Genomic DNA, 15029 nt, shown 5'->3' on the forward strand with positions numbered 1-15029 from the left:
TCCATGCTCATGAGAGCACTGTGACTCTGGTCCCGCCCAACCAAGCGTGATTGGTTGAAGATAGAACGTGCTACGATTGGTCCAAGTAAAGTGGCGATAAATGCGTGCGATTCACAAATGAATGCTGGACAGAGTTGTGTTTGTGAGTTAAAAAATATATTTGTAAATACATTTTTTCATTTGTGAATTCATTTTATTTTTGTGAAACTCCTAAAATATATTTGTAAATTTCATTCTTTGCATTTGTGAATTCATTTCATTTTTGTGAAACGTTCCTGACTTTATTGGACTTTATATACATTATTGGAATGTAATCTGAAACATAGTTTTAGAAATTTCTGTCTTTCATCATTCAAGTAGACAGGTGCTGCCTGCAGGACTGGAAGTAACATTATTAAAATGGCCACAGATCAAACTGACTTGCCTCCAAGAGACTTTGGTACAGCTAAAGAACTTAGCAAGAGTACAAACACAACAACACAGACAACTGGCACTGCAGATGGACGACTGAAAGTGTGTCATCACCATCCTAGGTCTAATCACCTCCGCCCGCGCTCCTCTGTTGCTCTCTCCCCTCCCCTCCATGTCTCTCTTTCTCTCTTCATCCTCCCCTCACTGTCTATGTTATGGAGAGACAAAAAGTTGAATGTTCCTCAGGGGCTGTAGCTCTGCACATCCAGCCAAATGTTTGCGTCTGTGCGTCAGTGCGTTTCCGTGGGCGAGGACACATATGGTGATGAGAATAAGCACATGTGTTGTTGTCGCCTCCTTCAAGTTAATCTCTGAAGGGGAGGTGTGGTTGCCTTTTCCTTCTTTTGGATTTCTGTACTGAATATTCAGCACCGTTTTGCCTCAAGCGACAGATTGAACGACAGATTTGAATGTGAAACATCATCTGGTGATTCGAATTCTGATCTTTCCCTGGTCTCGGTCTTTAGACATCTGTCTAAAATGAGTTTTAGCAGTGACATGGATGAGACAGAAGATGGGAGGTGAGTTTTTTTGTATTTATGACAAAGAACAGTCCTTACAGGCAGAGGTTTAGGGATGTTTTGCTTTTTGTCGAGGGCTTGCATGTAATATAGAAAAATGTGTAATTAGTTTAACCCTCATGTTTGGTTGAGATTGTTTACACATTCTTTATGTTATTGCTGTATCTGTAAAGTTATGTTTATTTTATCTTTAAATTCTTTTAATATGTTCCTGTGGCTTAATCAAAACCGGTTTTGATTTATTACATATTAGTAGGTTTAGTAAGTTTTGATTTATTACATATTAGTATATGTATTTACAATATATACATATATATATATATATATATATATATATATATATATATATATATATATATATATATATATATTATATCTTTATATCTGTTGTGTCACAAAGTAGGTGTGCATGTAAAATATAACTCCATGTTACATATACTGTATATAACTTATGTAATGTAACATTTTTCATCATGGAGGATGTTTGATGTGTGTTATCATGTTGAAATTTTATTTATAATCAGTTTTCATAAGATGAGGAAAATATATTATATTTTTATATATTATATTAAAATGGCCTTTGAACATTTAAATGTTTTCCCAGTAAGTGGGCCCTTAAATCAGTGCTTCTCTCAGATCAGGTACCAAGCTTATTCTGAAGGATTGTGTTTGGCTAATAGCCTTACAGGAAGCAGCTGTGTGAGCCTTCAAGCCCTCATGCCTCAGATTAATAGCTAAATTAATACATCAATAGAACAGATTCGTTTAGATGTATCTGTCTGTTTATTATTAGATTAAATTTTTGTTGTCCTTTTTTTTTTTTTTTTTTTTTTGTGCTGTTTTCAGATATATTGTGAGAGATGCTTTTGATGATACATAAGCAAATGAATAGCTGATTAAATTGGATTTTCCTCTTCCAGAAGGGCATCATTACAGAGATTCAGTGGACTGAGAGGATTTTTGTCTCTCTACCTATCAGTTTCTCTTACTGGTGGTCTTAAAGGGCCACAGTCACACATATGCTACGCAGAAAGCAAAATAGGTCACTCGTATTCACGTCGTATTCACGTCGTATTCACTGAGATTTTCTTTTCCGGTGACTGATTTTGCCAAGTAGGACGTGTTCTAGTGGTGGGAAACAGTGGGAACCTGGCAATATGATATGCAACTCTTTGTTTGGTGTATTGCGATTCAGAACTTTAATATGTCATTGGACTTTGGTGCTTTGCACAAATGCTGAAAGAGAGAGACGCACAACTATTTATTTGGAATTATCACTGATGAAGACACTGTACAAAATGTTATCGAAAAATTTGAACTGACCAGCCATGAAGACAAAAATGAAGGCTTTCATAAGAACAGCCATAACAGATCAGAGTTTGCTACACATAATTCTTATCCGTCACTCTGACAGACTGAGCAATATTTTATACTGTGTTTATGTTGCGTCATTCCTTTGTATGGAAGTACTGCATTTTTTTGCATCAAAACGTACCTTTTCTCACAGTCACTTGGGTCAAGTGTAACTACGTAAAGATGTTGAAAATGAAAACTGATGTGCTAGGTTTAAATGGTTTTCTTTCTTTTTTGTTTTTATCTGTCAAAAATGACGGGAAGCATTTATAATATACCGTCAATGTATTTCAATTTTGGATTTCGCTAAATGACGTCTAGAGCAGCATTTGGGTACACGCTGGGCCAGGGCATGTTGGTATCAAAACAAATATGTGAGGCAATAGCACACCTTGGGGCCTGAGTGTTTATCTTTACACAAAAAACCTTTGCAGTCTAGCTGTTCGAAGGATCTGTACGGATATCCTTACAAATGAAACAAGTTAAAGACTCAAAAATTTATTCGTTCTGAGTTGGCTTTATGGTCGAATATAATAACTGAGCATTTGTTAACCTAATGCTACAGTACGTTTAAACTTCTCACACACTTATTATGATTTGTGGTCATTTTTCCCCCCAGAAATATTTTTGAGAAAAATGTAACTAAAAATATTGATTCTTGGTGTTAGAATTTTGTTACAGTATTGTGAGAAAAAATATTGCAATGCTTTGAAATATAGAATTTTTCCATTCTTGGATCAAAATTATTTGTCAAACATTCCTCTTCAACAAACATGGGCCTAACCCTATCACTCACCCCAACCATACCCCTAAATGAGAAATGATAGCTACTTAGCTACTGATGCTACCAGGTTTGACATAGTTTCTCGCTGGTCTTTTCTGTTTACTAGCTAGTTCAACCTGGTTAGGGCAGGTAGACCACCTTGGCCTTATTTTTTCAATAGGAGAACTAATGCTGCCACATGCAGCTCTTTGTTTTATGAAAACTCAAAATAAACTGTCAGAAATTCTGTGCAATTTAGTAAGGCAAGGCCTTAAATTTGATTTCAAGGTTGAATGATCCTATAAAGGCACCACACACCTTTGTGTGAACATGCTGTTACATTAGTAGAACGCTTTCAGCTCTGGGAACCTTCTGGATGTCAACCAACAAGCTGTAGGTTGAGTAATTGATAAGGGTAAACTGAACCCCTCACAATACTGCACCAAAAAATAAAAATAAATAAATAAAAAGGTTACAGAAAATAGGTTCTGAATGTACTGTATTCTTGGTTGCCATTTTGTAGAAAAGGAACCTCAGAGCTGTATTTTTAATGGCCTGCCCTTCACCCAAATCAAACAAAATAAATTATTCAAGTACAAGCTAATGAGCAAAAGAAGACTTTTACCATTCTTACCTTGCAATACAGTTCTCTGCCTGCACGTTTCATTAAACTCACTGTAAAAAAATTTTCAACATTAAAATACTTTCTATAATTTCATTGTTTGTTTGAGTCTGACACATCAAGTTCTGACTCTACCAATGGCGTGAGTTTTGGGTGGGACTACCTGTTTGCCTGACGAATGGTAGATGGGCAAAGTGTTTTTGGAAATTTACTTGGAAATGTTTATTATTTTTGCAATTCCGTTTGGTACTTCTAGTGTTGTTGAAATTACACCCTGCAGCTTTAATTTACAAGGAATGGAAATAGATTTTGGACTCCATGAGAGAAAATAATCTTTTGGCTATTTACACTTAATAAACCTTCAATGAACTGCACAGCAGGGGTCCAGACTTCAAATTATTTGTAAAAAGGTCATTACAGCAAATAATGCCTGGTAGGCCAATTGTGATAATGTACAGTAACAAGGCATTTTTGTCACTGAAACTACCACATAGAGCTCACATGGGAAATATTACTGAGAAATATCCTTGTGTTTCACATAGGCAAATAATAATCATGCATCCTAAGTTGAGCTTGATTTAGCTATTAGATTTAGGCTGTGATGGTTTTAGCGAGAATCAGGGTTGGGAAAAGCCACAAAAGCCCTCGTTGGTAAGGCAGTGTCAGTCTAGAGCAGAAGACTCCTTTGGCACCTTTGATTTAGCTGTCTCGCTGCATTAGAGCTCACTGCTGTCTAAAGCTAATATTTTATTGGTCAGGGCATTTTATCGCCCGGCAAAGAAGAAAAAACTTGATACACTTGCCTTTAAAAAAGCCTTGTTTTGTCAGAACACGATTTGATGCGAATTCACACTTGGAGTGAACATGGCTCATTAGGAAAATGTTAATCGTGGCGTGTTGCTATAAAACTCTTTATAGCAACATGCACACACAGACATACATCTTTATAAGGAGATGGTTTACGTGGGAAAGTCATGGTTCAGGACGATTTGTTTAGTCTGAATACACTGATTACACAGTATTCCAGTAAAATACGAATTGGGGTAAGAAAAATAAACTTAATGAGAATATTTAAGTATAAACTCATGAGGAAAACAGTATTTTTACATGGATATTGTACTTACTACTACTTTATTAGTGAAAACAGATATTTTTTTCTGGAAAACAAGACAAAAATACTGATTAAAAATATTTTTTGCACTGTATGTTTAGTATGTACAGGCATTCATCCTTCATGCGTGTTGTATTCTGATCAAAAACTCGTGATTGAATCAACAGAATGTAATGTACACCAAATTGCCCATATTCACACTGGCTGTCTATGTAAAATTATTACAGTTATTACATGATAATATTAGCAAAGGCGGCTTCCTCAAAGAATAAACATTTCGAGTAACCCCATTTCCCCCGTGTCTTCTTCTGTCCAAACAAGCATAAACCATGACTACTCAAGTGTATCTATAGTATGCGAGTGTATGCGAGTGTCATGTTTACGTATGAGTGTGTAACCGCACTCTGAACAGGTGTGATATGGTGTAGTTTGTTTAGACCTGCAATGGCAGATGACAAGAGCAACAAGTCACCTTCGCTCCCTGGGTCAATGGGATCTAAAAGGCACGGAAAATGGGTCACAGTCAGTTGGCTGTATTTATCTGAGGCTCCCTCCTCAAACCTGTGTACACCCCTCACTTCACAGGGGTCTTATTTGATTCATTTGAAAAATTACAGATGCAGAACATTACATTATAGCAAATAGTGGCTTTCAATCAATGCCTGTTTATAACACTGGAAGACAGTGGCTCCTTGTATTATATACAAAGCATTGCCCTGTCTATATCATGATAACATCTCTTTGGGATCCAACTGTAGGACTTAAAGTATAGTTCACCAAAAAAAAAAAAAAAATGCATCATGTAGATTACTTTTATGGCACTTCAAGGTTCTTTTTGGTCATTTTTAGAGCTTGACAGCCCCATGTCACGATATGCTGTCATTGTAAAGAAGAGATCAGCTTGGAGAATCTTCAAAATATCGTCTTTTGTGTTCCACAGCTTTGGAATGACATGAGGGAAAGTATATCATGACAGAATTTTCTATTTTGGAAGAGCTATTCTTTTAATACCTGTTAAAACACATCACGAGTGATCTCCCTACCTCTTCTCCTTAATGCCAATTTAGAGACCTGAGCAAAGGCTACCGCCAGAGACTGGAGCGCCATGCTGCAATTACTCCCTCTCTGGATGCGTACAAAAAGCCTAGATTACGCTGTCCACCCACGGTGACTCTGTATTGAGTGCAGGCAGCTGCTGCGGTTCGATTCCATGCATTGAGAGCATTGATTTCAGAAACGATGAGACAAAAGCTATATCTGCTCCACTGCCTCTCTACTGTAGTTAGTATTGCAGTTTTTGCTTCATCAGTACCACTACAGTTAGGCAGTGTTTCTGTAATTTCTGCACCACTAGCGTCACCAAGCGGAATTGCAGAAATAATGACTGTTTTCAAACAGGTTTTCTGATCACTTCCCCTGACCAACATTGGTTGGACAAACAGAGAGTCCTGCTTCAATGTTGCTGTGTTGGGCTTGGGCTAGTTCAAACAGTTTTAACAGCACCATAGAGCCAGTGTTTAAACTTTTCAGGGGAAATTTTACAAATAAAATTGCTTTCTTGCGAAAGCTAATTTTATAGCTAGTATTGTATGTATACTAAATACTTACAATTTAAATTATATTTTCACACTTTGTTTTTAATAATTTGACCAAATTAAGGCTTTGGACTAGAAATTACGCCTGCCTGCTCTTCACTTACACCAATTATGCTTAATAAGCTGACAATGTGTGTGGTCAAGTAAATGTTATCTGGAATCTTAATCTGGATGGATTCATATCTGACGGGGTCTATGGTTGAGCCACCAGACAGTTTACTGAGATGACATAAGTCATCTCCCAAATGTTGCAATATTGTCTTTAAGTGCTGTTTTCCCTTTGTCTTATTTCACTCATTTCATGAAATTTCAGTCCAGCTGGTTTTAATTTTGGTGATGAAATAATTTCCAGTGGAATGGCTTGGGTGGCTCTTATGGTTGTCGTGTGATTTTCACATGCATGTTTTGGAAATTTCTCATGCGAGTGTTCCCAAAGTCTCATATATGGGAGGTTTTATTGGTCTCATGTTTTCTTTGCGGTATGTGTTGGTGGTTAGTGGTGCTGCAGTGGGTCTGTGCATCAGTCTGGGCTCCAGAATTAGTGACTGGCACCTCAGTGAGAGCGGCACACATATCAAATGTGACCTCGTTGAGGGTGTTTAATACCCCCCTCCTTTCTACATCTCTCTCAAGCTTCCTCTTTCTTCTCCTTATAAAGTCTCTTCTCTCTCTCTGGCTTTTGGCCTTTCTTCTCCTCCCTCTCTGCTGTTCTGTAGCTTTGGCAGGGGTTCAGCCATTAGATCAGCCCTGAAAGTGGAGCAGAGTCTCGGAAGCACCTCCCATTCCTCTTCCTGCAAAAGCATTGGCTTTTGTGGTGGAATGGTGTGGCATTCTGAGCTTGTAACTAGGAATGGGTCACACTGGTTGAGTTGTCCAACAACCAACTAGTCTGTTAGTGAGGTTGACCCGTTCATCTAGATTTTTTTAATATATTTGTTTTGCTTTTATATTTTTAGCAGCTTAGTTTTACCTAAGCCAGCATCACACTTGCAGACTCGAAACATCTCGATTTTGGCGTCACACATGCTGACTGTTTTGCTGAGATTTCGCTCTCTTCAGTCGGAGGTATGACACACTTGCAGATACAACATGGTGGAGGGGTGACAAACATACCAACTCACCGCAACTATCTCTCTCTGACTATGGTTACATGGACACCAGAAAGTGGCTTATTGCGAGAAAGCAGGTTATTGCAAGAAAACAACGTTCCTGTTTACATGCACTGTATAAGTGTCATACTCCTGTATACATGCGGCTCATTCAGTAAGCAGCTTTCTCCACAGCAACGTAATTTTCCCGTGACACTTGTGTAAATAACACACATGGCATCTGAGGAAGACTTCACTATTTTACTCTCAGTTGATTTGCTTTATTTCCAGATATTCCAGAGTTGTTGTGTTTTTTCCTTAACTTACTATCGCAACCTGCTGCTGAATTGCGAAACAGTAGTGGGGGTTACCCTCTTACATAAAATTCCGGGATTCCCCCAATGTAGAAGTGCATATATGCAGACGTTATGAACAGTCGATATTTTACATTCGTGTTTATAAATGGGTATAGTTTATAGTATATGTGATTTTCCCACTGTACTCCCAGAAATGTTGAATTCCTTCTGCTGTGTTGACATGTTGTTGGGCTCCATTCTGTGATGTTTGTTATCCCGGTCTGTTCACACACATGCGCACTCTTCGAACACCCATCAGAACGGCGCTTATGTGTTTACATGAGCACATTAAGCCGCATTCTCCAAGAGAAACCGAGGTGTTTTAAACTGCTTTCTCTTAATCCCTTAAACAGTGTAGGAAATCAGCGTTCTTCTTCTTGTTTACATGACGTTTCAGAACGGTGCTTTCTGCTAAATACCCTGAAATAAACAGTTTTCTTAAGTGCATGTAAAAGTGGTTTCTGATTCCCTGTCACATGGAGCTCACCAAAATAACAACAGGAGTACAGCGGGACATAAACAATTGCAATAGAGCGATATAGGGCGTTTTTATACCAATAGCTTGCTTGATTTGTTTTCCGAAACAGGCTTAAATTGTTGCAATATTGCATGTTCAGTAAGGTAATATTTCAAAACCAATACTTACGGGCCAATAATTTACATTCAATTAAAACAGACTAAAAACGCTTAATGAAAGAATCACTATGGATTACTATTGTGTTTGCGATGAAATGCAGCTGAGTGCTGTGAAAACGTTCAGATCAACTTGACGTCTTGTCAGTTCTTCAGTAAAAGAAGAAGCTTATTGGTCCCTTGAAGAGAACACAAGAGCCCGCCCTGGAGACAGAATGATTTTTTTCAATCAAGCATGATTTGCTTTTTCAGTTTTTGAAGCCACTTACTCAGCAGGGAGTCCTGACGGTATAGTGATCAACGACCTCCCGCTGGCAGATGCTTATGCACACTTCGTCTCCCTCGGCCAGGCTGGCAATTATGTTAATGAAGCTCACACCTGAAAATCACTGGAAAATTGGCATGTGTGACGCCGGCTTTGGTGTGCTGGCAGCACGCTGTGCTTTAGCTGTAAGACAGTTTGCATGGTAAAACCCTCTCGGAAAAGTTGCATCCCCTTAAAAATAATTGCAAAATAATGTTTTCAGTCAGATTCCAAAAAAATCCCCCAATCTTCCATTGGTTGTAGAAACAGATAGTTCTGCCCCAAACTTACACCATTAGTCAAGCCAATGCTGCTTTGTCAGCTGCATGGGTTGCTCAAACAAATGAGAATGTTTTAATAACGCCACAGAGACACAGTTACACTTTAAGGTAAAAACAACATACTTTGGGCACTGCATCGCATCTCGCTCTGTTTTTTGAGCGTTTCGCCATGAAGCGTTTCTCCTGTAGTTGCCCTATTTTTTAACGCAAAACATGTCTTATGTAAATTCCTTCTAAGAAACAAAGTCAAAACAAGCCTAATTGTATGGGGCTTCCTTGAGCCTGATTAATCGACTGGACGCTCAGGTAACCCACCTACTTTTTGAAAAATTTTTGTTTTGCACATCCCTACTTGTAACCAAAGGATTGCTTGTTGCTCCAGTGGGACTATCTTGGTTATAAACAGGGCTCCAGACTAAAAAAAATACTTTGGAGCCATTGGCTCCTAAACTGAAACGTTAAGGAGCCAAATGGCTGTTTTTAGTCGCCAAATCACAGAATTGCTCAATTTAGATTGCTGTTCAGAAACAAGATAGAAAGCTGAAGAAAAGGAAGACAGCTGATAACCCATTAATCTAAGTTTAATATACAGAATATATTGTTGAGAAGATAAGTTTGCATTCCATTTTGTCTCAAATATTCACACCCCTTTCATAATTTATACAAGTAAAATATTTTTTTTATTTAGTACTGCTCTTCAGAATCTACATTACAGATATTACATAAAGTATAGTATGCTTTAGTAATGTGTTGTCTTCTTGAGCATCAATGAATGTTTGCACCTTGTGTAATAGAGTGTATAAGTCCCTCAATTGTCCTAAGTGTCAAAAGCTTGATCTCATATATATACAGTACTGTGCAAAAGTTTTAGGCACTTGTGAAAAATGTTGCATAGTGAGGATGTCTTCAAAAATAATGACAAAAATAGTTTTCATTTATCACTTAATGTCATACAAAGTCCAGTAAACATAAAAAAACTAAATCAATATTCAGTGTGACCAGCTTTGCCTTTAAAACAGCACCAATTCTCCTAGGTACACCTGGACACAGTTTTTCTTTGTTGTTGGCAGATAGGATATTCCAAGCTTCTTGGAGAATTCACCACAGTTCTTCTATCTATTTCGGCTGTCTCAATTGCTTCTGTCTCTTTATGTAATATCAGACTGACACGATGTTCATTGGGGGGCTTTGTGGGGGCCATGACATCTGTTGCAGGGCTCCCTGTTCTTCTATTCTAATCTTTTCTATTTGCAAAATTAATGTTTGGAAGTCTAACATTTATAGATGTTATAGAATAGATTTTAAATTATTGTCGCAATCATTTATATTTGAGCCCTGATAAGTGCACTGCAAATCAGGTTCTTGCAATGAACGGGGCATCATCTTGATCAAGAAGCTTCCAAACATCCAGACCCTGCTTATAAGTATGTACTGACATTACTGTTGCCTCATTATAAAATATCATGTGGTTTATTCAACTGCCCGGCCTGCTCCTGCCCCACTATCCAGGGGAATCCTGGCATGCACCAGGTGCCTGTCTCAATGAGTGATTCCGGTGTCTCCCGTCTTACCTCTGGGGGATCCACTAAACTCAGCAACAGGTGTGTGCCAGAGCTGAGTAAAGCCTCCAGAGAGACCTAGACACTAGGGCTATTTAAAATAAAACACACACATAAACTCAGCAGCATGTGGACGTTTGAATGTGTGGGTGTGGGCATGTTATGGGTGTATGCACTTGGGCTGCAGGTCAGACATGCATAGTGCTACTTCCGCCTCTCCATGTCTGGCACCTGTTACCCGTAAAGCTTCAGGGCTTTGCGAAACGTGCACTTTTGGCCACTAACATACAGCTTTAAAAGCAAAATGTAAGAGAGGTTGTGTGGCATGAAGTCTGCTCGCATTGGGGAAACGGTTTGTCTTAAATTGTATAAAATCGTCTTAACACTTCAAGAGAAGAAATGTCACACCATGTGAAAAAGTAATAGTAACATTAAACTTTCTTTTTTTAACAGTGACCTGTTTATACAGTTGCAATCAAAATTATTCAAGTCCCCTGACCAGCAATACATTCTGGTGATGTGAATTAAAACACATCAACTAAAACCTCAGTAAACAGTCAAAGTCAGTTTTTAATACACATTTGAGTGATTTTGAGAACAAAGAGTTCAGTTTACCCAAATTTTAAAATACAAAATTCTCTCCACAAATGTCATGTCAAAAAATATTCAACCCCCAAAGTCAGTCATTTGTGGAGCATCCTTTATCCTTAATAACAGCAAATAAATGTTTCAGGTAAGTGTTCTCAGGCTTCGGACACCTCTCTATTAGAATTTTTACACATTTCTCATGAGCAAAAGCTTCCAGCTCATTGACATTCTTTGGTTTCTGTGCTGCCACTGCTTCCTTGAAATCCCAACTAAGGTTTGCAATTGGATTTTAATGATGGAGTGAAAGGGCCATTTAAGGACATTCCACAACCTATCCCTGAACCAGATTTTGGACAACTTAGATGTATCCTTGGTGTTATTGTCTTGCTGGAAAGTCCAGTGATCACCGAGCTTCAATTTACACACTGAAGGCATCACATTTTTCATGCCAAAATGGCCTGATACCTGAAAGAATCCATGGTGTCAGTCACATAGTCAGGATAGCCGTTTCCTGCAGCCGTAAAACACCCCCATAACAGGACTGACCCACCTCCATGCTTGACTGTGGGGAAGGTGTCGTTGTTGTCATCACCTTGTCATCTTACTCCAGACGTACTGCTGACCCATGGGTCTAAAACTCATTTTCAGTTTAGTGTCATACGTCTATAAAACCTTCTTCCAGGACTCAACAGGTCTTTCCTAATTACTTCTTGAATATTCAAGTCAACATTTCCCTTGGTGAAGTTTTGCTTTCTTCCAAACCCCAAGAAGGTTGCTGTTGTACCATATTTAAAAATGTATGAATGGTGCTGCCAACTTTGTCTATTGGAAATTGAAGTGCCTTGGAAATGTACTTTTAGCCATGACCTTTCTTGTGTAATGAATTAATCTCCTCTATTAGCTTTTTTTTAATTGCATTTTTTGCATAGAAATACATTTTTGCTTACAACGCTAAACTTAAATTTTAAAACTTAAATAAGTGCCATTGCAGATTGATGAATTAATTTTGTTTTAAAACAATTACTTGTGTAGCCTTACATATTTAAGAAACAGCTACATGCAATAGGGGTTGAATAATTATGACATGGCAGTATTTGTTTTTTTTAAATCCTGCTTTTTAGAAATATTAGGTTATATATTCACACCATGACTTTGAATGTGTCACTCAACTGATATAGATGTAAAGTTAAAAAATTCTGGGTCATCAGAAAAGCTTACCTTTGTAAATCCTTACTGTCTTGGGGGGGTTGATTAATTTCGATTGCAATTGTAGCTGTATGACTGTATTACCATGTCTTTCCATGATGAAAATTATTGGGCTAAAACTGTCAAGGATCAGCAGAAGCAGGACCCAAATGCAGAGTAAAAACAAAAAGGATTGATTAGTATAAAAATAAACAAAAACCAACACAAACTACCCCACAGGGGAAAAACACAGTCCAGCACATAATAATCAGACAGATAACAAGGCAAACGAGAGGGCAGGGTTATCACTGAAGACAAGACAGACACAAATGCACAAGGGAATGAGAAAACACAATGCCAAGTGCATTCACACAGCACAAGACAAAACACAAGTGCCTGGACTCAGCCACAGAGTAAATAAATCAAACCAACAGAAGTGGCTGAATCCAGACACAAGACATAAAACAGACATAGAACACGTACATGTCAGGGCTCTGCCACAAAGGGGAAAAACACAAAACTAAGGGCAGAACCCTGACAAAAACATTTTGAATAACTACATGACTTTAAATCTGTGCCTCACATAAAGTTATCATATGGCTTAAGGCAACTTGTACTGTATATATAGTGCACAAGTCATACGGACAACTTTTATATACATTTATCGTGCTTTTTGCCATTTTTGGAGCTCAACAGCCTCAGCACCCTTCACTTTTATTGTATGGAAAAGAGCAGCTAGGAAAAGTTCTACATAATATATATTTTTGTGGTCCATGGAGGGTAAATAGTCATGAGGGGTAATAAATGATGGCAGAATGTCCATTTTTGAGTGAACTTACTTTTTAAGTGTTTAATTGTAATATCTCAGAATGTATATTATTACAGTATATAGTATATTACTGGGAAATGAATTATGTATATGTTTAAATATATACATCATTAATTTCCCAATAATATACTATATACTGTAATAGTATACATTCTGAGACATTACAGACATAACTTAGCCTAAATGGCTCAGATATTGCATTGTTCAGAGTAGCCTGGTTTTGTGGTATTGTGCATCAGTATTTTAAATTATCAATGCAAATTAAGGGGAGAATGAATGGTCTAATTATGTTGCATAAATAGGGCTCTTGAGAGCAAAGCTATTGTTTTAAAGATAAAGGCTTTCCCTGTCATCTATATTTAATTCATGCCCTTTTAAACAAGGAATACCTTTAACGATTTTATTTGTGAATACAGCCAAGAACATGTTGAAATGAATGGTTTGGATTTAATTGCTGGTGGCATTTTGAATTAAAAATCAAATCAGAGTGAGTACATCCTGCCTTTCCAGCATTACCGGAAATTTCAGATTCTGTATAATATGTTAACATTCAGGTTACACCTGACTAGTGTGTGTCATGATGAATGTGACTATATAGTCAGAAGCACTTTATCTATGACCTTACATTTAAACAAGAGATAGTTAGTTGACTACTAATGGTACATTGCTAACGTAACTTTGTTTCTGGTATCCTCAGCAATAGAGAGTTTGAGAGTGTGGAGATGAATAAGCTGCGTCAGAGTCTGCGCAGAAAGAAGCCCACCTACATGCCGGAGGCCAGCCGGCCACACCAGTGGCAGGCAGATGAGGAGGCTGTACGAAAGGGCAAATGCAATTTCCCCGTCCGGGTGAGAGATACTCACTTAAATGGCCATTTATTGGAGTCAGAGTAAAAGTTGCACTTAGTAATTTTTCTAAAGAAATATGTTTAAAATCAAGTACACTCACATAAGATGAAGACTCCAGTCATATCAGTAGCCTGATAAAAGCCCTTTTATTTTATATGGAGCTGGGCTCTCTCATGGAGGCTGCCATGCTTAGGTCACATGACCAACTGAGTACTACTAATTTGTTTCTCAGTAACCACCATATTATTAGACTTTTTCACTCACAGAACAAAACAATCATGACTGACTGTGAATAGTTTAAAGACAACTGCCATATCGGCCAGCACGATGTGAACGAAAAATTACCGAGTGCACCTTTTCAACTACTCCAATTTAAGATGAGCAGATGTTTTCTAAAATCTTGATGGCACGATTTCTGAATTCTTCCAGAGGATTGTTAACAGATGTCATTGCACTACAAGATCTTGCCTTGCTCATTTACACAAATATTAGGGTTATTATAGCTGTACGTACATATTTTATTTTATTTAACAGCCTCACACCTACAGTGCATCCGGAAAGTATTCACAGCGCTTCACTTTTTCCACATTTTGTTATGTTACAGCCTTATTCCAAAATGGATTAAATTCATAATTTTCCTCAAAATTCTACAAACAATACCCCATAATGACAACGTGAAAGAAGTTTGTTTGAAATCTTTGCAAATTTATTACAAATAAAAAAACGAAGAAAATCACATGTACATAAGTATTCACAGCCTTTGCCATGACACTCAAAATTGAGCTCAGGTGCATCCTGTTTCCACTGATCATCCTTGAGATGTTTCTACAACTTGATTGGAGTCCATCTGTGGTAAATTCAGTTGATTGGACATGATTTGGAAAGGCACACACCTGTCTATATAAGGTCCCACAGTTAACAG

General features: G+C 37.8%; 1 protein-coding gene across 4 annotated transcripts in view; it reads left to right on the forward strand.

Annotated features, from left to right (window-relative positions):
• The window catches only part of LOC127429551 (numb-like protein), a 69799-nt gene that overhangs the window by 34038 nt on the left and 20732 nt on the right, over nt 1-15029 (forward strand). For 2 of the 4 annotated variants that reach the window (XM_051678666.1, XM_051678667.1), the window contains exon 2: nt 13957-14107. In XM_051678666.1, the coding sequence (XP_051534626.1) occupies nt 13982-14107 (126 nt within the window). In that variant the 5' untranslated portion in view covers nt 13957-13981. Of the gene's footprint in view, nt 1-759; nt 993-13956; nt 14108-15029 lie in introns of those variants that run through there. The other 2 variants (XM_051678668.1, XM_051678665.1) reach the window with 2 other exon arrangements.

The sequence above is a fragment of the Myxocyprinus asiaticus genome, chromosome 39 (assembly GCF_019703515.2).
Source record: "Myxocyprinus asiaticus isolate MX2 ecotype Aquarium Trade chromosome 39, UBuf_Myxa_2, whole genome shotgun sequence".
NCBI lineage: Eukaryota > Metazoa > Chordata > Actinopteri > Cypriniformes > Catostomidae > Myxocyprinus > Myxocyprinus asiaticus.